Source organism: Coturnix japonica, chromosome 6, assembly GCF_001577835.2.
Source record: "Coturnix japonica isolate 7356 chromosome 6, Coturnix japonica 2.1, whole genome shotgun sequence".
Classification (NCBI taxonomy): Eukaryota; Metazoa; Chordata; class Aves; order Galliformes; family Phasianidae; genus Coturnix; species Coturnix japonica.
Window position 1 is genome coordinate 12886130 of NC_029521.1, and position 25712 is coordinate 12911841.

A 25712-nucleotide genomic window follows, 5' to 3' on the forward strand; every position below is an offset into this window, starting at 1 on the left:
CCTCACAAACTGAAAAAATTAGGAGTTCTTTTCACTTTTAATGGTCAAAATGATTACATCAACTCCCATATTAAACTTCTATTCTGACAAATCGTTATCTCCATCAAGAACATAAGAGAAATACACTAATTAACTACACGATTACAAAGCAAGGATGCAAAGTTGCATTCAGAACTCTGAAGTGCAAGCATTATTGAAAGAACAGAATGATTTTAGGCAACAAGCCCAAGAAATATCAAATAGATATGCAGGACAGTCAAACTAATAAACTTTTTCAGTAAAGCACAAGGTGTCCAGGAATAGTATGCTGAAATACCTGCATAGAGTCCCTAAATAACAATAAGATTTTCAGAGTACTTTTCTGGGAAAAAAATACATTTTCAATAGAAAATATTATAGAGATGTGCAAGAAGTCCCTATAATTTGGCATTTCAAATTTCCAGGGCAATTAACTCCCCACTGTATCACATCACTTAACGTTAATTAATTGCTAAAGATGTAGTTATGTAACTTACAGAGCAGCTAAGGATAAAACAGCTCCCAAGCTTCCAAGACTTGAGTGGCATGCCAAATTAATATCTGCGATGCACAGGGATTTGCCCTCTCCTTGGAGGCTTCCAAATCAAGCAGTAGTTCTCCTTCCATGCCAAGTAATGCGAACATATCAAGTACATGACATTCAACTATTAGTAGAATCAGTCTGACATGGCATGTACAGCCTCACCCTGTGAAAGGTTCTGAGGAAGTCTTCTTGTTATTCAGAGTACAAAAAGGTTGAGGGTTCCCAGAACAGCACCTCATATGCCCAGGTCCCCAAAACGTGCTTCACTGTCATGCCCTGCTTTTACTTCTTCAGGATAAATCTCTGCCAGCTGTTATGTTTGAAAACATGCCTGTTGTCAGGATAAGCATCAGTTAGGGAATATAGTAATTTATCTTATTCTCAAATATAGAATGGTTAGAGGTGCTACTGGCTCGGGAAAAAAAAAAAACCCAAAACAATTAATTTTGAGTCTACTCACTAAGCAGGGCATTAGCTTATTCATGAAGCCCAAGTTCCTTCATTCCTTTTTAGAAAAGTGAAGAAAATATACAGCTATGGTGCTACACACAGCTACACAGACACAGAAGCAGAGTAAAGAAACAGCCAACTGAACTTCATTCCCAGGATTCAACCGCAATACACCATATGTATGGCATCATCTCATTCCCATGGATGACTGATGTTTGATGACTGTGGAATATGGAAGCAGTTTTTAATCATTTAGATAATACACAACTTTGGAGGAATGAACAGAGGCCACCTGCACACTCCTAAGTTCACTCAAACACAATGAAAAAGGGAGAGCTTCAATCTCACAATGGACTTAGAAGGTTATGTGACTGTACAACTCTGTTATGACTGAAAGTGTCCTGTTTCTAAGATGTTCTTTCTATAATCCTGTTTATGTTCCTGGTCAGTGAAAAGACCTGAAGAAGAAACAAGGTAAGTCCATATGGCCAGCAACTCAATCCCGTGTCAAAATGATGCTCACAGAAAATTTATCTTACAATGTTTAGCTGCCTAACAACAAAGTCTGTTGTAGACTGACAGTGGTATCCTAAACTGACTTGTCTTCAATAGCACAAACATAGAGACCTTTCACTAAGGGACATTTAAGAAAGTAAAAAACCCCAGAAAAACTGAAAAACAAACAGCAGGCTCTTAGAAACACAGCTTTCTGACTATTCTATTTGCTGAAATTACGTTCACAGCCCACAGACAAACAGAGCTGATACCTATAAGCAACCAGTATAAAAAAATATAGTTTTTAAAAAAGCCTTGCTATCATTAACCTTGAAAAGCTGGATCTCCTGTATAATCTTGCACCATTTACTCCTAATATCTGATCCAGAACCACTGAACCATTTCCATCCCAAGCCCAAGAAATCCTGAGAAGTAATCAGCTTTATAACCCAGGGAAAACTTGCTTGTTACTTTACTGAGTTTGTCATAATGATAACATGGTTTTTTTTTGCTTTTAAGAACTGTTCACTGTAGCACTAAGTAAAGCTTTGAGGAAGTCTGGAGTACAGTGGAGTAAAAGATTTAGCGATTTTTCCTCATGTTTGCAAGGCAGTAGCTCACATAATTATTACAGAACCTCTGATATGTGTGCCAATCAATTGAAGCATTACAACAGAAAGCCCCAAGCCTTCCAGCATTGTAATTCTGAAGAGGACAGGCTGTTCTGTCAGAAGCACAGGCAGTGTTTGACATCAACTAATTTGTAAGTGTACATTAATGACAGAGTGCCCTTGAGAGGAAAAAAAAAACAATTAGGAAATTGGTGTCACTGGCACAGGACACTGTCCACCATGACACTAACAATGGGACACTGTCTTTATATTAGCAGGAAGAGCCACTGTCAGATGTCCATAGAGACATACCTACCCCAATGGCTGTTTCTGACAGCACTTAGGTTTGTTTTGTTATTCCTTCACTCTTTCACTCACGCCACAGCTCTGGGGATAAATGCTTCAGAGGTTCATTCCACAGGGCACCAGCAACAATTTTAACAAATTGAAGATTTGTTAAATGAAAGGTTTAGCTGTTTTTTCCCCATTGTGTATATATAAATAGGTATGTATAAATAGGTATGAGAAGCTGGTATCTGACAGAAGCCACACTGGGTGTGCATGCCCACAACGGGACACAGCAACACCATGCTTGAGCTGGCAGGGAAGGGAATGAATGTCTCAGGGTCGTATTCTGGCTGAGAAGATGAGATATACCCTAAGCATATTAAACTACACCAAACAGAAAATGGTTGAGTGCTTTTCCTTCCTTTTTTTTTTTTTTTTTTTTATTTTGAAGTATGGGACTGAGCTATTTTAAAATATTGAAAACACATGTTTGCTGGGCCACCAGCCCATTAGAGTAGGGGGATGTAATGAAGTTACTTAAGTAATAAAGAGAGTGAAGCTAAAACAAATTCCCTGAGGAATTTTAAGATTCTAACCCAAATGGTTCAGAAAGCACACAACACACCTCACTATTCCAGAAATTGTTTTTGGAAAAAAGCAGCTGTGATGTGAGTGAATTTCAGCACACAATAAGCAGAACGGAGAATGTTTTAGCTGACAGCAGGATGGGTTCCATAAAATAATGAGGGGTCTCGTACAGTAATTTCAGCCTCAAAATTGGGAAAGAGCTAGGAATGAAGGAGCTTGGGGTGCCTCCCCTGATAACTTTTCTATTACTTCTCTGCCAGTTATGCACATCCAATGCTTCTTGAGCCCTGCTATTGAGTAAAATCTTTCCTCCTGATATGCACACCTCAATCTAAAATTTACACAAGCAAGAACAGGTTGAAATTCATTACAATGATATAGAATGACAAGAAAGTTAGGAGAGTCACTAAATAGTGTAACATTGAAGAACTACAGTGCAGTGTACTTTGTAGATTACATACAGTAAGGAATGTTTAGCCAAGGGTACTACCTTGCAAATACAAGCTTCATTTAAGCAGACAAGCAGTTGCAATGAAGCTACTGGCTCTTAAGCAGGGTCTGTTGCTATAGGACAAAGGGAAATTACTTCTAACTAAAAGGGGAGATTTTAGGATGGATAGAAATAGAAAAAGACATTTTAAAACAAGGGCAGTGTAGCACTAGAGCAGGCAGCTCAGAGAAATGGTGACTGCCCTGTCTCAAAAGACATTTGGTGTCAGGCTGGATAAGGCTCCAAACAACCTGGTCAAGCTGTAGGTGCCCCTGTTCATTGAAGGCGAGTTGGGCTAGATGATCTTTAAGGGTCCCTTCCAACTCAAATGATTCTATGATTCTATCATTCACTGATGATGAATATATTTTACAATATATGTATCATTCAAGGTAGTATATATAAGATTGTTTATCTATATATTCAGAAAGATAAACGTGTTGTAAAACGAAGTCTGTCTGCAAGTACTCTTCATAGGTAAATTTGTAATTTTACAGACTATTTTTGGATTAAATGTAAGATGAGCCAGAACTAATGTTCATTTACTGTAAAAAAAGAAGTTCGGGTAATAACTCACAAAACAACTACAAAAATATAATCTACACCTTCAGCACATATCAAGTTTTATAAATGAACTATGATCATGATTTTTCTTAGCATTATCACTTATTTGAGTAGTCATTCCCATATTCACATCATTTGGAGTAAATAAAAATATATTGTAGTTTAGAGCTATATTTATTATTATTTTTTTAAAACCAATGCATCTCTATTATTGAGGCTTTTAGTAAAAAATAAAATAAAATTGCACAACCACAAAAAAAAATAAATCAAAAGCTTACAATTAGGCAGTGAGAAGCAGAGAGAAAAAAAACAAAACACCAAAATCTTTATTATTTGCTGTGGTATGTATTATAAAAACATTACTGTGAAGTCCTAAGAGTACATACATGGAAGCTTCCCCCAAAATTATGTCTTTGCCTTATCAGCCAGGTCTACAAATTCAAATTGAAACGTGTGAAGCTACATTCTTCCAAGCTCACCTGGCTTCTACAGTGATAAAATAATAGCAGCTCTCCCTAATGACTAAGTTAGATCCACAGTAACAGCAGAACCATTAGAATGAACATGAACTATTGAGAAAGTGAGTATAAACTAAGAGCACCAATTCTGAGCATGAACAATGTGACATTCTTTATATGCACTCTCAGAAAAAAAGACTGAAATCGTGCTCTGACTGTTGCCAAAGCCGTGTTGTTTAAAATCCAAGTTATAAAATGGTATCAAATTACACTTGAAATCCAGTACTCAAGCTAGAAGGATTAAAAAAAAAAAACAACTTCAAAGACCACACCATATTGCAGTTCTAACCTCGGCACACTGAAGTTGGAATAAACAATGATGAAAATCACGCAAATATGGTGTGGTCAGCAATACACGTCCTGTCCATACAAGCAAGGTATCTGTTTTAAATGATCTAAAGTAAGAAGCCCTATGAAAAGATTCAGAGTTTTTCCTTTCCAGATCAGAGTCTGTTGCTAGACAAGCACGCAGTCTCGATTAAAATTACAGAAAGAAGCTGATGAGTAGTAAAATACTGTATTCACAAAGCTGAATTTAGTTTGTTGGCAGAACTCTAAACCAATCCATTATTTATGAACTGCATGCACTTACATGTATGCATATTTTATAGACTTAATATAATGGATCCAATCACTTGGAGGGATTGCAAGAGCTCAGATTAAAGCAAGATGTCAGATATCATATTAGATATAAAGCCAAAATTTAATGAGACAAGTAAAGGTCAGAGTAGCAGCATGTTGCAGTTTCAACTTGATATCCCCATTCCTCCCTGTTCTTAAGTATACAACAGAACTTGAACTTTAAACAGAAAGCAAAACAAAGTATGGGTATGAGAACATAATTCCAATGCAAAGATCACAATAAACAGCAAAGTTAAACATTAGTTTCTATTTCAGAAATTATTGCAATTTATTTTATTATCTGTAGTCTTAATTTCCCAAACCACTATCAAGTGATGTTCAGTGATAAATGCCTGGTTATTTCACTTCTACGACTTGAAAGTTTGAAGTTATTTTGAAGTTACTGACACACCCAAATAGTTGGCCAAGATAGAAGAAATTCCCATTGAACACGCTTAACAGTAAGAGCGTCTCACAATGCATTACCTGCATTTTAAGTCCTGATCTGAATTCCTACTGCATTCATTCTGTATTGTACTGCACACAGAAAAACCCTCTACCATCATCCCTCTTTCCCTCTCCCTGTTCCTTACTGTCTGTCACTATTGGCACACTTTTCTACACAGTACTAAACATCTGAAAGAAAAGATATTTATTTCAATATAAATTTTCCTTAAGGCCTTAAAAGTACCCAATCCGTTCTACTTATCTTTTCCTGATGAAGTCATTTGAAATTAGTTAATTAAATTAGTTAACAGATGAAAATAAACAATAGAAATCAATGGTAAGAAAGAAATGAGGGTGGAACAGTAAACAACACACAATCAGAGCAATATTGAGTTTTTTCATAACTCTTTTCTCCTTCCTAATTGCTTATTTCCTATTCACTCAAACCATTTTGTCTTCTCCCTCACACACCTTCGTTTCCATTTTCCTCAGTTATTTCTGTCAGTATTACCCTCATCATATAAATTAATATTTCCAAGACATAATTTGCTGTTAATTCAAACTCATTAAGGATTGACTGAACTATAATCTCATTTCTTTTATCTTTTCATTTTTATGCCTGTTGCTGCCATTTCTGGAACACATCAATCACTTCTTTTTCTCTCGTCCTTCCTAATGTGAGTTAGGTGAAGCCAAAATCATTTTGACTTCCTCACTCTTTACAGGATCAACACATTCAAACAACACTGACATCCCAGAAGACTTGCACATAAGCATCCTCTCTCCATGGCTTTATTAGTGAGATATCCAGATTTCTCATCCATTTATTTTCCATTCTCTCAATTTTTAATTTATCTTTGCCATGTGTTCGTTCTTGATTGGCTCCTTTCCTTCTGATGCGTGTTTCTCTCTGCTTCTGCATTACTTTTGCAAATGTCTTCTCCACAGCACTTTATTAGAGTAGAACATCTTCAAAATCAATTTTGTTTTCCCTACCACATGCAGACCCTTTTCCTCTTTGACCCTGGCAAATTACCCAGTCCACATAATGCCCAACTAGGCAGGGAACATACAACTGTTTTATTCTCAGAGTGTTCTGCAACCGTAGTTCACTCCTGCAGCAGACTACACCTTCAACTTCTGTTCTACTACAAGACAGTATTGAAAGAACATCAAGATTTCCTTTAGTACCTCACACGTCCAATTCATCCTTCAGGGCTGCACTGCAGATCTTTCCTTTCTGTCAAATTGCTAGAAGCACCTAAGTAATTCCACTCTTCACAGCCTGACTGCAATACTGGTTAATCCTTTAGATGCTTCTTCAATCTTAATTTCCACTGTAATTGCCACTTCAAAACTTTAGTTCCCAAAATCAAGTTCCATGATTTAAGTCTAATTTTCTTCCTATTTTTCTTCATAAAACAGTTTCTTCCTACTACCTTCTTATTATTCTTATTCCTACCATCTTCTCACCATCTCAGATCTCTTGTACATGATAAATACACTATCTCTAAGACTTCTTAAAGTTGGCCTGTGCATTTCAGGAACAGCCTTCGAGTCATCCTCACTATCCTCATTCTTTACAGACATGACAGAAAAATGTTGATTTTACAAAAATAAATAAATAAATAAAAGAATGTGTAACAGAGGTGGCAACCACCACACAGCATGTAAGCAGGATTATGGACTGTTTCACTGTTCCAATTGCAAAAGATTAAATATTCTAAGTTTGCCATTCTGCCTTTGGTAATTTTGTTTCAACACAGTGCTGCTTTTCTGACCTGAAAGCAGGAGATGACTTGAAATAACTCAGTGACCCCATTTATTACTTGCTTCTTAAATTCTTCTGTTTGTTGTTTCTTTTTAAATTCCAATCCTTTTATTAACTGCTGTCTACTTCTCCTACTACAGTCCTTAATAAAACTCTGTTGCCATTCTGAAGTGAACTTTAGAAAATCAAAATAAAAAAATCAGTTGCCAGACCTTCGAGGCTGTTCACTTCCCACTATTCTGTTCAAATTCTATTTCATTGCAGTCACTTTTCCGAAGATGCATTTCTTAAACGCGCCTTTAGTCTCATCAACTTATAAACTCTCAAACAAAATTTTGAGTTTGTATCTTAAGGTTCTTTTCAAGCACACTTTTACCATCATATCCCTATAGGGTATAACAAGCTGAGAAGTTAATATGAATTTCATTCTTAGGATATCACCTTGCAGAGAACCTACAATGAACTTTGAGTACAGCTGCCTCAGCATTCTGAACTTAAGATTCATTAACCCTCTGCTTCTCAACCAGCAGTAAGGCTTCTTGAATGAATCTTTGCTTTTTCATGGTACTTTGAATAAATACGTATCTAAATTATAAAGATTTAAGATGATTCACACACTTATCCCCTCTCCAATATTCCAATGAATATTGATAAAAAATTCGGGTTTCATTTTTGGTTTACATTTCAATGTTTTTTCCTTGTCCTCACATTTCTTTTTCTGCCAGAGCTTACTGGATAACAGCTTCTTTTAAGATTTCCAGAATTCCTTTCTTTCTCTCTCCCTCTCTCTCACCCTTCTATCCATCATTTTAAAGCCTCTTAGTCATGTTATGTTATTCATGCACAACTGTTTGAAGTTTCAATCTTATTTGAAACAAAAACTAGGAGATGACAACCCTTCTGGAGACAAATTCAATTCCAGATGGCAACTGCAGTTGAATGAGGTCCCAACTCAGAGCCAAAGTAGAGAGAAAAGTTCACTGACAAAAACTTAGCAGTTTAAAAATGGAGCACTGACTTAGAAGCCCCTATGTTTCACCGCTTGAATTGTCTTTTTTTATTTTTTCCCTTTCCAATTCACACTGTAATTGTTTTGCGCAGTTCATAGTGTAATAATTAAATAACATTTTGACAGCCAGACTAAAAGGCAGTAAGGTATCAAATATAGTTTAGAAATAAATTAGCTGAGGTCAAAGAAGTCACTTCAAGGAGGCATGCAAGAACAAGTCCAAGTTTTGTAATTCTGATTCTACCACGTACATTTGCTTCTAGAGCTCTGCAATCTCTATCGATAAATAGAAACTGAATTTCATGACTCTGAACTAGTTGTTGCACACAACCTAAAAGTAAACACAGAATTATATTCTTAATAGGATTGTGACTAAAGGCATGTTTCAATTATTTAAAAAAAAAAGCTAACAATATCTCAAAATCAATTCATCGTTGTTGTTCATTAGATTCAGACAGAGGAAACACCTTCATATAAAAAAGCCTTGCATTTTTTCTTTGATGGACAGGCTTCCAAGTTCCTAAAGAATAGATGTGGTTGGCATCACAGAATGATGCAGGCTGAAAGAGACCTTATCAGGTCACAGCCCAACCCATCACTTAAAGAAGGGCCATCTCTGAGTTTAGGTCTGGTTGCTTCAGGACTCATCATGGTCACTTACAAAAATCTCCAAGCAGAGAGATTCAAAAACTTCTCTGGGCAACACATTTAACCATTTTCTTTGTGCCTCATTTTCCAAACGTTGAGATTCCTTGCTACAGTTTAGGGCCTTGTCCTTGCCATTTGCTATTACGCTATTTAATTTGTAAGAAGAACCTAGCTCATTATTTCTTACAACCCTTCCATCTCCCTTTTTAGGCACACTGTAGCTATTAACTGTAACAGCAAGTGTTTGAAACAAAGAGTAAAACTTAAGAACAGATAAATTCAAAAACATACCAAAAAACACTCTGGGAAACAGAATCACATAGAGACATTAAGTAGCTCTCATTATAAATACTGTACGCAATACAAAGCATCAAGTTAATTCAAACTCAATATTCCAAACAATCAGTTATTTTTAAGAGAGAACAAACCTGGGCCACTTTGACAGAGTTTTGAGTAGAGCCACCGGCATGATATTCTACTTTGAACTTCTTCACAAGTTCTTCAAATCTGTTAAAAAAAGAAAAAGAAAATTAGGACATGATATCTGAAAATGATAAATTCAGATACTTTATCTGCCACAGAATTCAAGCTGTCTATTTAGGCTTTGTCCAAACTATGAAGAAGCATGTAACACCAAATGGAGTCCTTTACCTTAAAATTCTAACTACAGTAAATACCTGAAACACATTAATTGAAACTCAAGTATGATTGCAGTGAACTTTCAGATTTACAAAATGCATGCTTGGGCACACAAGCATCTTATAAATGAAACCATTCAGATACTCATCCTCACTCATCAACCTAGAAGGTTAGTTAAGAACAAGCACCTGGAATACGATCTATTTTCACGTGAAATACTGCATTTTGACAGGTGAAGGACTTCTGTGAACCAATCTATTACTATGCTTAAAAAAATAATAATCTCATTATGACCTTTCAAATCCTCAAGGCATGCTGCTATGAAAGCACAGAATTTTTTGCATCACCTGGTTTTTTTAGTTTTGAATATTAGAACAAAATGTATCAACTTTCTAGGCAAATATCTACCCTTGTACTTCAGAGCAACTTTAGGATTGAGACCACCCAGATAAAATTACATCAGGGACTCCTCCTTGCCAAGGATACATTTGCATCACAGAACACTGACCACAGAACTAATCTTTTCACTAGTCACGGGCTATGGAAAAGCAAAGTAAAGCAAAACAGGAAAGGAAACTGGAAGGAGAGAGGTGTGGACACTGCAGGGAGAGAAACTCAGCACAAATATCCCATCCTTCAAGTTTTAGGCATGCTTGAAAATGAGTAGATTAAATAACAAGATTAACATCCTCAGAAGACATTAGACTCAGGAGGAAGTACTCCTCCAGGCAAGCTAAAAGGTTTAATGCAAAAATTTGCATATTTGAGGTTCAAAATGACCTTGAGGACAACCTTAATTAATAGCATGTTTGTCCTGTAAGGTCTACTAGCATTAGATGTTTACCTGTAAAAATGAAGCTTGCCCCCTCTGAAGAACTACTATATTCCAGCATATTATATTGTATTTAATTCTAGCATCTCTTTAAACAGTGACATTTTATCTCAGACACAACAAAAACGAAAACGAATGCTACTGGTCAAACTTAGTTCTCCTCCCCACAGCCCACATCTCCTTATAGCATCTGAACAGTGCCTTTTGGGACAGATTTGTTAAATAACAACTTGTTTATTTAGAAGGCTATACTTTTCAATCTCATGTTACTCATAAGATCATTATTATTTCTACAGTCATTTCCATTTAAAATATTTGAATAATGAGCTACTCACCCTAACAAACTACCAATGGGCAGGCAATTAGAAAGAACGAAGAACTAAATTACTATATATGCTTCTCACAGTTATCCACACTACTAATTATCCATCAATTCTATGTCGAGGAATTGAAACCTCAAATAGCAAGCAGTTGAAAGGGGGAAAAAATAACAAAAACCAACAAATCTCATAACAATTGCTTCTCAAGTAGAGAGACACATAAACTGCCATGAATTAAGTATCTTGGCAGTATTTTTCCTTCAATTTAACTGACTTTTTCAACCTATTGGAGTGCCTATATCACACAGCTATTTTTGCTTTTATAATATATCAACAAGCATTCCAATTAGTATTTTAATTCCTTTACCTAACGGCATCTGATGTTTCAGTGACTTGATTACTTTGTGGCATGTTAAACCTTACATAGTATATTGTAATGGATGACATAATAGAAGCTCTAAATTTAAATGACAATGCATTTAAATAATTCGGTTTTTAGTTTGAAAGAATATTGATAGAATAAAATAGGTGGCATTTGATTTTGGAAACAAATGATGGAAAGAAATAGCTTTAAAATACCACCTTATTGTCAAGATTTCAATGCTCTATTTATATAAGAAACAACGTCAAAAAATTATTTTGCAATTATTTAACAGAATAAGACAAGCAAACAAGGACTGCTCTCATTCATTATTTCAGACTCAACATTGAAACACATAACTCCCTTTTCTGTGTATTAATGTAGTAACTCTACTCTTTTCATAGGCCACAATTTAAAAATAGAGCAAGACATCATAAAAATGCAAGGTAGGTACCGTGGCACTGTTTTCCACTGCCTATCAAATTGTGTTGTTTTAATCCACAAGAGGTTGATAAACTTTTACCAAATATGATCCCAAAATTAAGACTGCCATTAGCCTTTTATCCTAAGGAAATCAAAATCTACAAATTTTTCAAGATGTCACAAAAAATGTCATACGAAGCACGTAAAAATTGACTTTTCCATTGTCTGCTGTATGTCTGATCCATGAAGAGAAAGCTTTGTTGTTCCAACATGACTCAGAAACACGTTACCTGTTTTTTATAAAGTTCTGTAGAAACGAAGTTCAACTGTAGAAGCTCCACCAAGGCCCGTGAATACTAAACAAGAGTTTGTGTGTGTGCTTCAGGCTCTGCTGTACCCGTGACCTTTCCCTTGACCTAGCAATATACCATTACCTTAAATAACAGAATAATAAATACCACCATCAGCACCATAGAAAGGGGGCCCTATTTTTGGTACCACTAATGCGTTGACCATATTGCAGCCTGTTCTAACAAAAACAAGTTCACATTTGCAACAGCATGTGTCTTCAGCTGTGATACTCTTGATCAACTCTAGCACTGCCAAGGAGGAGGTGTTAATATTTTGCTCAATTATACTAGAGGCAATAGCACTTCTGTCACTTTTTTTTCCTCCCCTCTGTTTAAAAAGACAATTGGATCCTATTTCTATTTGATACTGAAAGATAAGACTATCCAGTAACCTCACTTTTGAGAGAGATCATGTCTATGAAAATAAGTGTAAGAAGGTTAACAGAAGAAACTATTACACAAAAGAAAAAAAAAAAAAAAAAGCCAAACAAGTTACACCTCTTTATGCTCCAGGAGGTGGAAGCATCTTTCTAGGAGGCACAGACTCCAGCAACAGATGCCATACCATAACCTCAGTCAAATCAATGAGCTCTTATGACTTCCCCCAGAAAGTCCTGCTGTTTTTTCACCTCCATTGCTGCCATGCTGGACATTCACCCACTGTGAGCATCACTATCCATCTCTTTGGTTCTCTTACTAAATTCATTATCCTTTCTCATATAGCCTCCTAAAATGCCCTGTTTTATTCCCTGAAGAGAAAAACTCACCTCAGTACCTCAAACTCATCTCTACTTTCAGACAACAGAAAAGACGTGGTATAGCAGCTACCTCTTGGCAACACAGCTCTGCCGCTCTCTCCCTTCCCAAACCTTCCAAGCTGGAGATGCTTCACTTCCATGGCCCTGTAGAGCATCACAGCATCAAACACACCATCCCTCATTAAGGACATTCAGACTTACAGCAGCCACAGAGCACAAAGCAGTCAACAAAAATACCTTTTCTCTGACTATCCCATGATACCACTCCATGTCCAGTTACCAGCATTTCCTATGAATATTAATAAATCTATTTCAAATCTTTCTTTAGACTATCTTTCACCAAAATGTCTACAGAAATCATCCAGAAGGTTGCATAATTTCCCAAAGCCATTCTCCAGCCTAACAACAGCTCATCTCTTCTAGCTTGCTTCACACAGAGTACAAGGTTTTTTGGAGCTCTAATCTTGTTCTGTGTCACACGGCAAGAAATAATCATGTTGGGCACATCATTACTAAATTGGTAATAAAAACAAGCACACGAAACATTTCCTACAACTGAACGCAGACTACATAAGGAAATGGACTAACAGCAAGGTAAATTAAAGTAATGAAAGTAATGCCATTAAGTTTCTGGACACAAATTATATTGGACTACAAAGGAATGCTTTCCGAAGACTAAAATGGTCATGGAATTACCAAATTTAACTGTCAGAGCTTTGGGAGAAAACTGCCTCTGATACATATGTCAGGAGCTAGTTATCTGCAAGAAGTAGAGAAATGTAACCTCATGTTTTTCACTAGGGTATGCTGCCCTGGATATCTTTTGATATATCTGCTTATTACCTAAAAAGAGCTCAGTGGCATTCATCTGCAAGAAGCTACACTTTGTGGGAAAAAAATACGTATATATCAGCTGCCAAAGCCAGCTAAAAAAGAGAAAAAATAATTCTTGCCCATTTGGCTTCTGTATGCCAGACAACCTGATCAGAAGAAAAAAAGCTGCTTATTTTGAATAATGATAATCCAGTAATTCCATCAGGTTGTACATTTTTGCCTGGTATTATAAATACATTGAAAAATATTAACATGAAAATCTCTTAAGTAATCAAGTAAAGGTTGCAAGTTGCATGTAACTGGAGGTAAGTTGGAGCCACAGAGGCAAGCTTTGTTAATACCCTTAGAGAGGAAGGTAGACTAGTAGGTTATGCTTTCAAGCTATTGGATGAATTTTAATTAGATTTTAATTAAAAAATCACAATTAATGGTGATTCTGACACATTTCCCAGATATTTATTTTTAGTTGCAAGAAGAGGTCATATTAAAATATGGCTGCAACTGAAGTGTTCAGCTGTGAGGAGAACCAGACTAATATACCAACAATTAGACGTTTGATCCTTTTAATTGCTTTTTTTTTTTTTTTTTAATCTACTTAAATCTTCACATTAAGTAATCTGTGACAGAATGTCGATGAAATCATTTCATAAATAAAAGATGAATTATGTGAGTGAATATCACGTTATACAAGCCTGCTTTTAGAATACCAAAAGATCAGTAAAACTACATCAGAAGTTCCAAGTATTATTGGAATGGTATTATTGCCATTTTTTAAGGAAGTCTTCAAGGAATTAATCAACAGAAACCTAAACAATGCCAAACCTGCAATCCCACTGCCTTGGAGGGCATGGTAGTTTGCATACATCCGAACAAGCCTGTCATCTGTCACCTTCCACACTGCCTTGCAGCCTGGTCTGAGGTCTGCATTAGCCCACCACAGGCAGCCCCACTGTCAGGCCGATGGGGAAGGCATGGGGGAAAAGCAGCCTGCCCCCACTAAGCTTGCATCCAGAAGCCTTCACCACTAGATCCTAAGTGAAACTTCATTGTGATTTAAGGAAGAGGTACTCATTTATAGAACAGAACTTCGGGGCAAATACTGTGGATAAAAAGAAAAGCAATTCGTACTTGAAAGAACATACCTAATTTCTCTAAGTTGTACAACACAACATTCAAAGTTTGAATCCTATAAAAACAATTTTATATATGACTTACTTCATCCCTAGTCTTTTACATAAAGCTGGCTAAGATTGAGATGCAGATATAATTGGTTGTTCTGGCTTAAAATTGGTCCTGAAAGAGCCAAAGTATTGCCTTTGAGAAATGAGGTACAATCACAGAGGTACATGAGAAAACTTTGTAACAGCTGCTTGGCAATGACTGCATTTACCCAGAGCTAGCTCTTCTACTTATTAGCTTGGCACGGAATTAAAGAGTTCAGGAATGGGTAGGGGAATAAAGGGGAAGAATAAAACATGCTAAAAAGGAAGTATTGCAGACAGGTTAGCAACATGGACATATAACGCAACGGAAAGCTAAATGTGTTAGGACGGCTACAATCAAATGTAGCAGATTGTCATAATTTTTTCTTGTATTTATAAAAGTTCAGAAAACAGTGACTCTTCATGGAAGTATTTACTGTTGCAAACTAGAATTTCACATAAAGTATTTTCCGAATCACCTCATCCAAACAAACAGCAAATGAAAATAGCCAGTAATTCCAACCAGGTTAGGATTATGAGTACCAAATGTTAATATATGAAAGAAGAAAAAAATGCATAGGCAAATTGCAAGATTCATAGCTTTGAAATATTTTACCACAAATGTTAGCGAGGTTGAAAAAAATGCACTTAAATGTCAGTTTGATAAAAGCCAAAAGAACATTTTCCACATGTGTTTGCATTTAGGCATATTGAAACAAGATGGAAAAAGTAACAGTCATTCAAACGTAAGGTTAAAACATCAGCTCTTAAGGATCGTGATTTAAAGACATTTCTCAAGGTAATTTTTTTTCCCCGTTTCTCAGCAAAGTCTCAGGCAAATTTATGCAAGTGTTCGTGAAAAGCTCCTCTTATTCCAGATTATCTGGATATCTTCCCCCTCTACAATATCTGAAAAAATGTAGATGACTGCAGTCAGAAGCATCAGCCAACACAAGGCAAGCTGATATTTTGAAGCACTGTAGCAAAACAGAAAGAATAACCATAAATCTAAATTATTAAAAGATTGAATTTCCAACCATTGCTGAATGCCACAAATACATTTACACAGAACACATTCACAAACCTTAAAACATGCCTATTATATACAATTACTATAAGAGAAGGTCAAGGGGTATTGTCAAAACTTGCTCCCTATTAAAGCTCTAATCAAAGCACTTAAAGGAAAGTTTCAACCTGAAGACAGGTTAATCAGAAATACTATCAGAGAATTTCCATCAATTCAATAATGATGGAAATACTCAATACAAGTTAATACTTCGCCTCTGTATAGTCTTTTTTGAAATACTTTCTAAGTAATTGGCCAAGACCAAAAGAATCTTGTCAATACACCCATGGATTCACACTGCAGTACTGTGACAGTGTGTCCAGAACCAGAAATAGCTAATTGCCCTTATATCTAAGCAGTGAGGGTCGGAAGACATTGCAGGCTAGGGAAAGCATCTACCTCCTTCATCCTTGGATGCCGTAAGTTACGTTCTGGAGCATTAAGGAACAAGTTCATTTCTCTAGTTATTTCTTGGCTCTATTAAAGAAGCGTTTATGCTTGGCCCTGATGTTCTTTATATATTTTTGAGGGATACTTCATACCTAGAATTTTTTTGTCATTTTCTCTTTGTTCCTAGAAGCGATAAGAGAATACATGCAAGAATACATGCCCTCTGAGACCTACTCTTAAATTCCTTGTGCCCAAATTTTCCTACTAACCAATGGAACAGCAAGTCAATCAAATTAGAAAGTACTATACTTCTTAATTCTTTTAGTATCAATACCTTCATGTATCCCACACAATAAATACTCAGGAAAATGAGTAGAATTGCTTTTTAAAATAAGACTACATTTACAAAATTAAAAGCAAATTAAAGAACATAATCCTAATTATGCAGTAATCACAAGAGACTGCAGTAGATGCTTTCCACTTGGCTCTGCAGAGACCAGGTGTTAACTGTCAATAAATCTTTAGTGAATGCTAATTGAAACTGCTGCTTCACAAGCATCAACTTACTCCAGTTCACATCAAAGCAAAAATTTGTTTAACTTAAAAGAATATTTGCCATGAATATTTTAATATTAAAAGCATTCAGTCATCAAACAAGAGATCTTAAACCTTATCTTTGCTACAATTTAGATTATCTAAAGCTGCTGTGCAAATCATACTAAGCTGCCTATAGAGAGCTGACAAAGAGAGAAACGTGTTCACACATGCACACTTAGCAGAAAGAAATATTTTATTGCAATATTGCAGCAACTTTGTAATTTGTACTTTTATCTATAAATACATCAAAATGGGAAGAAAGTTAACCAAGTTGCAGGGTCTGATTCTAACTCTGAGTCAATAAAATATCAAAGTTTCGCAGACAGCACTGTTTCAATAGCTAATTGCTTCCATACATCCATCAGATTAAGTATTTATCTGAGTAATACTGTCTTTCTACTAACACAAAGTTCAAAACAATAGTGAAAGTTGCTAACAACACTCTAAATCAATTTTATGCTTACAACATAAATGGCTCATGCCAATTAAGCTACAGTGCTAAAATATCTTTTTTCTTCACTCTGTGCGCTATTTCAAATTACTTTCAATTAGTTACTCAATCAGTATATTTAAACCAAGTAAACATTAAAAATACATAAGAACATTTCAGTAGTCCAAGACAAAAGTATATGTTCACTATAAGCTATTAGCATGCAGTGAACTATAGTGATTGTCCTCAGGAACAAGCAACACGAGTGCAGAAAACCCTACTTTCAATGCAATCAATAATGAATTCCTGAAAAGACTTTTAGTTCAATTCTCTTTGACCTTCCTGTTTCACAATACAGCTCTGTCTAGAACACTCCTTATGACAGTCACCAACTGACAGTGAGTAATAACATGAATTTCTTTAACCCAAAACCACAGGCAATGCTTATTATCACAAGTATATACGCTCCCAAACACATTTCCTTTCTGTAAGTTTTTGATAAGCAAATAATCACATGTCCAAACCTTTATTTTCATTAGAAGGCACCAGAGAAGGAATCAGCTGTTTATTGACATCTTAAGCACTCCACACCAGGGGAGATTTAGAAAGGAACTGAACTGTTGGAGTAGCAGTAAGGAGTAAAGTGGGAACGCGTTGCTTTCACTTTCAGAGAATACAAAAACCTCCTGGCACGCCTATAAGCAAAAAGAACTTATGCTGGTGGGATGACATCTGACAACTGGACATGTAGAACACTCTGCTACCCAGGAACACATATAAATTGCCTGCTGTGAAGGCAATTAAAGGAGCATCAGCATGTGCACTCAAAGCAGCTATAAGCAAACAAGACCAAGGTCTGGAGGCAGTCTAGCCACAGCAGCCTGGAGTTTAGAAGGGGTAACTCTTTCTACAAAAACACAGGGCACATTTTCCCCACGCTAAGTTCCACGCTGCTGCTGCAGCTGAACTCTGAAACTTCAGCCAGCTTACTTAAAGGTATCTCAAGCGTTCTTACCGCAACACTGTTGCCTACCATGCATACACATTTCTAAAATGCAAAATATTTATCTTCACTAACCCACTCCCTGGCTTGTGGGTTACTTAGTATCAACCCCAATAATATCAGAATAATTAGACTTAATTGGTTAAAGATTTTGTACAGTGATCACAGCAACATGATAAAGATGAGTTTAAAACAGTGTGGGCTGAAGGCTCAAGAGGGACTAATAACGCACAAACATTTCACTAAAAAAGATAAAAAGGTTATCTCAATAATTGATACAGTTGATAATTGAAAATAAGAAAACTCAAACAGCTAAAATATGGAAGGAGTGAAAAAATTATTCTAATTATGGCCAACCAAACAGAAAGTTCTCTTCATACTCTAAAAAGGATGTGTAAACAAAAGAAGGCAAACACATCAGCTGTAAGTAGCATTAGAGGTGCCAATAGTGATAAGACAGCATGATGCTGAAGCTGTTCTTAAAATTATTTCCTTTATGGGTTTTGTTGGTCTGTATCTTTACATAGCCCTCATTCAAATGAATCACCTGCACTACTGAATTCTGCAATTTCAAGTGTGGAAACAATAAATAAACAAACAAACAAATAAATAAATAAATAAATAAAGCATCTGAATTAATAACTTTGATCAAATGCTCTTAATTACATTAAGCTTTCTTGCTGAGTGGCACTATTTTCACCTATGAAACAAAGCCTGTGTTGTAACACCGAATCTTCATATTTGGAGAGAAGAGGTCATCACCAAGGGAGAGACTATAAAATGTGCAAAGGAAAAAAGCCACGTTACATATTCATCAGCAAAAAGCAAAACAAAAACACAGGATAACCCTTAGAAGTACACTGAATACGTTAGAACTACATTGAATATTGATAATTTTGGGGTTCTCTCAAATACACAAACCCTATATAAGGCATTATATAGTCAGAATAAAATTGATAATATGTTTAGATTTCAGGAAATAGTGTTCTGAACTAAAAAGCAATCGGGTACTTCCTCTCTCTCTGCAAAAGGTGACCATCTTCAATTAACCTTTTTTTCTCAAAAATGTTTTACTCTTACACCATTACTGGGCTCTTTATCAGTATTCCAGTATTTGTGATATTTATATACATCAAAATGAAATAATAATCATAATAACTGCATGCTTATTCTTATACAGGGAGGTGATACGACTCCATTTCAACATATTTTCTAGTCGAAGCCTTAGTTACTTGACAGAATATCTCCTGCAGAGATTAGCCTATTATTATTTGCTACAGACCCGCTCAGAAAGCAAGAAGCCCATTTTCTCCAGATGACTCATTAACAAGCACGACAGAATGAAGTGTTCCAGCCTGAAATGCCAACCGCTAAAAATAACTCATCCTACAGCCTATGACAATTCAGCCCAGCTCTTCACTCCATAGGCACAATCTCAGAGGGTCACCTTTTGGAGAAGAATTAGCATATGCAATGAACAGGGAAAGAAATGATAAAAATCACAAGTTACAAAAAAGCTGCAGGGGAATAGTACCACATAAAACATTTCAAAAGCAATGTTCCAAGCAGCACTAAAAGACTAACTGCACAGCAGAACAATAATTCATGGCCTGAAAGAAACAACCCAAACATTTGACCCAAATACAGCAACACAGAAAGTCTCCCTCTGATTAACCACTCATTTAACCTCCCCCGTCTGTGTATACTCTGCCACTATGAACAGTACAAAGCATATTTAGTGATACCCTGCATTAGTCTCCACGCTATTATTAAGAAGCTTGTGTTCAGTTGTTAAGTTCCACAGAACCACAGCAGCTCTCGTGGAACAACATTCCTAAAGAGGAATAGTTCAAAATAATTGTGCATGAAAGAATACATCTCCCCTCCCAAGTGGGATAGAATAAAAGGAGAAGAATTTTTTTCTTACCCCCAACCTTACAAAAACACATTACTTCATGTTTACAACGTATCAAAATATATGGAGATGGAAAAATGGGAACCCAGATGCTACAAAGCACCGAGTTTTCATATCTATGTCTGGAAAGTTACTGGAACAAAGCACCAGTGCATAAGCACCTGGCAGTTAATGATCACTCAGCAGCCATTAATCTGATGTCAATATTTTCTTTACAAATCACTGTGCATTTCCTACTTCAATGAGATCACTGATCTAGCAAACAACAGAGGAAATGTAAACATAACTCAACTTAAAATGTACTTTTGGCATTTTCTCATGTGCCATTCTCATAAGCAAATTAGAGAAACACGAAACCCAACTGCATGCTTTTAACTTGTGACACCACTAACCAAAACTATAATTTTATACATAATCAAATTAAATCTTAATCTCTCAGAAGATTACAAGTACCCAGCTGTTCAAGAAACCTGACAACTATCATGAAGTACCAAAGCCATCAAAATCATTTCTTCCAAAGGTGCTCTACCACTGCAGATCAGTCACTTAGGTCAAGAAAAACACATTTCTCTTATACAAAAATCAAGAGCAATTAGCGAAACATTCTCAGAGAACAGTGTACTAATTCTGATGAAGATCATTTGGTCATCCCTTAGAATTGACTCATGTAGGCTATCAGTTCTTTGCAAGAATACCAAATCACTGTTTCTCTGCTTCAAGACAGGAAAAGCTGATTACAGAGATGCTTACCTTGTTGGTAATCCACCGCTTAGAAGAGAAATTATTTCCGAAACCACTGACTGTTCCTACACAGGTCTTCCCATACACATCTTCTACATCTGAGTGTTTATGTATATGTCTCTTCAAAAGGTGAAGGGGTCTTCAAAGATCTTAAAATATGAAATTTATCTTGACCTTTCCGATAAGAATTGTAGCTTTTGAATCTTTTCTAGCAGGTAGCAAAAACTAGCAGTTTCTAAACATACACGTATTCTCTTCCTCTTCTTTCTCAAACACATAAAGAGACTTCAAATGGCTTCACAATCCAATCAACAAACACAGTTGTTAATTTTTCCTGAACTGAAGGACAAATTCCCCTCAAAAGTTTTTATACAGCTTCCTCAGGTCCTTAGTGATCACAATTACCTGCAGTAACCAGGAAGATGTACAAGGCAGGGCCAATTAAATTGTATAAACCTTTATTTCCCTCTCCTGCTTTTAATCATTACATTGTGAAAGTAGCGGAAGTATAAGAAGGCCATGTAAAAAATCCTTCCAAAACTGAAGTCAAAAAAGGGGATTGCAAACCAAGCTGTTCATCCCGACATTCCAGGTAAGAACAACCGACCAGTTCTAATGAGAAAATGAAAAGTTCCAACTTTATACTTCAAATATGAGCAGTTTTTTTCTGCTGTTTCTGCTGACATCATACACCAGGTAGGAGAAATAGAAACACATTCTTTTCGTATTTGGTTTTTCTTTTTGTATGCCATGTTAATTCTTTGAGTAAGATTACAAAATTTCTACTAAGGGACATTAAGACCAACAATTAAATGCAGATTCACATTTTCTAATTCAATTCCTACAAGTCCCTAAAAATTCATTCCCTAAAAATCATTCCCTAAAAATCTATGTTCTAAGTTGGTATATCATTAGAGTCACCATGAAGTGATAAATTTAATATTAGAGATTTCAGTTTTAATAAATAGTTTGATATCACAACAAACTCTTTAATTCGTTTGCTTGAACAGAGTCTTTTCTTAGTGGGTAGGAACAAAGCAGCTTTCAATTACAAACCATGTCCTGCAGTCAGTAAAACTCATGAGGTATTAATTTACAGTTTCATATGTGATCAATTAAGCTGTATGTGAAATCTTAAACATCTTTAAAAAAAATATAAAATACCAAAACACCACAAATAGCTCAATAAGATTTTTTCAACAGTGCTTTAACAAAAACCATACAAGATTAACTTCTATTGTCAAAACAGAGCCAAATGCAAGTTGTGTTTAAAGCCTACACTCTAGTACCCAAACAGCACTGAGATGTTATCCTCCGGTATTATCTAGAGGAGCTGATTCAAAGGTAATAAATACGGTCTCCAAAACAACTTTACCCCAATTTTTAACTCATTCAAGAATAATAATTTTAAAAGTACATTCAATAAAGAAGTACATTCACGACAAGCATTAGGAAAATACGTGCACGTCCATATATGTATTAAAAAGTACATGAAACAAATATTTAGGTTTTCTGCTACAGTGTATAAATCTGTATCTCTAATTCTCTATTTAACAACAGATGGCAGTTAAAATCCAGTGGAAATGGACTTGTCTAGAATCAGAGCACTAAAAGCTTACATTCCTATGTTCCTGGGTTAATAGCAATTACGTTGTGGCTTTATGCCACATTCAAAGACACAACTTCTTTCTGGAGGAGACAATTTAGCAGTAATATGTAATTGTGGTCGATTGTGTATAGTGAGAACATCTGGGATATCTATATTTCTTTTAGCACTTACATTGATAAAATGCTTTTATTTCTAGGAAGCAACTTTATATCACTTATAACTTAAGTGCTGAGGACCATCCATTTTACAAAATATTCTCTTTGTTTATGATTTTTCTTGTTCATTTCTCATTCATTATAAAGGGAGATTGTAACCTCAAGCCTTAAATACAAGTCCATTATGAAGTCCATCTATGCGGATATAAAACATGTGAGAACATAAGGAAAGTTCTCTAGTAGCATTCATAACATTAAGTAGCTAACACTCCTCAAATTACAGAAATACATACTCTGAAAATAAATGATGTAGAAGATATTAGTCCTGGAAGTAATTTAAAACTCTATGACAGTTTTCACCAAAGGTATGCTTTTTGTTTTGATTTTTCTTATGGCTTCTATATAGAACTAAGGAAGCAGACTTCTTAATACATAAGCACAAACACTAGGAAATCAGCACGGATCATGACTTAACCATCCTATTAGTATCACAAAATCACTGACAATGACTTAGGGGCTACTTTTTTCAATGACATGCAATGAGAGTTACTGGAATGCTTTACAGAATATCCTCATGCACCGTGGCACATGAAAATTAACTTCCAACACATTGCAGTACATTCATGTTTCCCATGTTTGTGAGCGTGGATTTATTACTTGAGTGGTCTACTCCAATGTGGAAACAGTCAAACCTTAAGCAAGACAAATGAAGTTATGCAATTTGAGTTTGTTCCAAAAAATAACATGTATTAAATTGTATTCATGATGCATAAAAACACTTGGCTAAAATCAGTTTGAACTTCAAAGTCAAACACACTAAAAGCTGTGAAGAGCTGGCTCATCCTTATGTATGCTACTTTCTGAGTTTCATCTCCCCTTTAGAGCTCTTGGTCCTATACCTCCTATATAAACCGCTTATGAAGACAGAACTACGTCACAAAATACTGCTGAAAAAGTTGATAATTTCTACAGTGAAGCAACTGTGTTCGAGTATAAACAAATTTTCATAAAATCCCACCAAGATAAAAGGGTATAATTATCTTCTTTCTGCAGGAGCAAAGGTAAGAAAAGCATACCCAGGAATTTGCAGTGTTCAACTCAATATGCTTAGGATCTGTTTTGCTCAATATTCAGCTTTATCTAATACTTTATTCACTCGAAATTTAACTCCCATTCAGCTCCTTACAGTTGTATGTATTGCGTAAATGATGAATACAAGTCAAACACTTGGAAAAAGCCATCTGTGAACATTACAAAATTTACATAGAAAACCGGAATACAGTTTTCCAGGGGAGTATTCAATTCTGCTGTAAAGGAACTCTGTCATCACTTTCAACTACGTCTTTCCTCATTCATCTGCACACAGTCCATCTTCCAAAGTGTATGATACCCTATAGGCAAAATCATATTTTCATTACACCACCGCAGTTCTTCTCATATTTTGGTCTGGCTGGTTCTATGAAAATATGTGTATAATCATATTGCCAAAGACCACTGACATAAACTCTAGTTACCTAAACTAAGGAATTTAAGTCAATATACCTTAATGGAGATGACAGTAACCGTGTGTACAAACTTGGCTGTTCAACTTTAATACAAATCAAGGCATATTACTTCTAATCACTTTCAGAGACAGCAATTAGGTACATGAACATGAGAAAGTTTTCCCAGAAGTAAGCTTGTGTTTAAAAAAAACGTCACAAACACACTACAATCACTGAGTTATTACATAACATTTGATGGCACATTTGTCAGCCTAACATGAAGAAACGACACGTTATTTCCAAACAATTAATTACAAAATATCACTTCATGACACATCCTGAAGACAAGAAGCTATGCACAAGATAATCAAGGCACTTTGATAACCTTTTTATTGCTCCAGTTTGATTTCCAGTAACATAATAGAGAACTTAAACTTTGACTGGCAAAGATTGTTAAGTTAAATCAAACGTTCATAAACAAGAAAGTTCTAAAATGTTGTCTAGCTGTCTCCTGGAAAGCTGCTGGTATTCCTCCGAACTATTTTCTTTCTATATAACTTCTACTTAGGACAGGGAAGTGACAGCAATGGCAGACAATCCCTACTCCATCTCATAAAAGACTTAAATGAAGATTCTGGAAGACAATCAAGTACGTTTTCAAAGCCTTCACTGAAACTATCTGCATTTAAGAATTTTTCAATATGCATTTGATCAAAAAAATCCTGAGCACGGACTGACCAAAGCAGACACACCAAGAGAAAAATTCTGATCACAATTTTTTCTATACCTAAACAAGCAGAATTTTTTATGAATCTCATGATGTGTGCCATCCAGAAGAGCGGACTTAAGTATAGTTTTACGTGTTCACTAATTTTCTGGTAAGCAATGCTCTCCAGAAGTTTCTTCACAACCTAATTGTTTTCCTGCCTTCTCCTCAGGACCAAAGAAGTCTGAAAACTTACTGTTCAAAAGGATAGCATGATACCACTTCATTTTTTACTCAACTTAGTTCCTACCTACCATCTTAATTTACAAAGCGTTTGTTGAAGTGTCTTATTTCCCTTTAACCATTTTAAGTCTTACCACCGAGAGGAATTTATCTGCAAACTTTATCTAATATTATTTGCTGCGCTGTCTCTTCATTAACAAACTAATTTCTACAAGTTTTTTTCTTCAAGCTTTCATTTTTGAAACACTATTAGTTTTCCACAGCATCTGTAGTTTTGAAGAGAGCTGCATCCTGTAACTCACAAACATAGCAGATTCTCTTAGTGAAAGACCTCAGTAAGCAGTAGACTTTGGAAAGGCAAAGGGAAAAAAGAACCTGCCGACAGCCTCTGTGAATAATCGTAGTAGCTTGAAAGAAAGCTTCTTTCCCTCGTGGCTAGCTTGACTGAAGCACTTTACTACAACATTCTGACCAATAAAGAATTTACCTTCAGAAAATAAGATGTCAGTTGCCAAATGGGCAGTTACTTCCATCTCATTCCCCAGACGCCTGTCCCTGCCCCTCACACACAAGCACATTCCCCATAATATGT

The 25712-nt window shown here is 35.8% G+C and overlaps 1 protein-coding gene across 2 annotated transcripts in view; it reads right to left on the reverse strand.

Annotated features, from left to right (window-relative positions):
• The window catches only part of ADK (adenosine kinase), a 258451-nt gene that overhangs the window by 173547 nt on the left and 59192 nt on the right, over positions 1-25712 (reverse strand). For both annotated transcript variants that reach the window (XM_015866530.2, XM_015866531.2), the window contains one exon: positions 9491-9569. In XM_015866530.2, coding sequence (XP_015722016.2) covers positions 9491-9569 — 79 coding nt within the window. The remainder of the gene's footprint in view (positions 1-9490; positions 9570-25712) is intronic.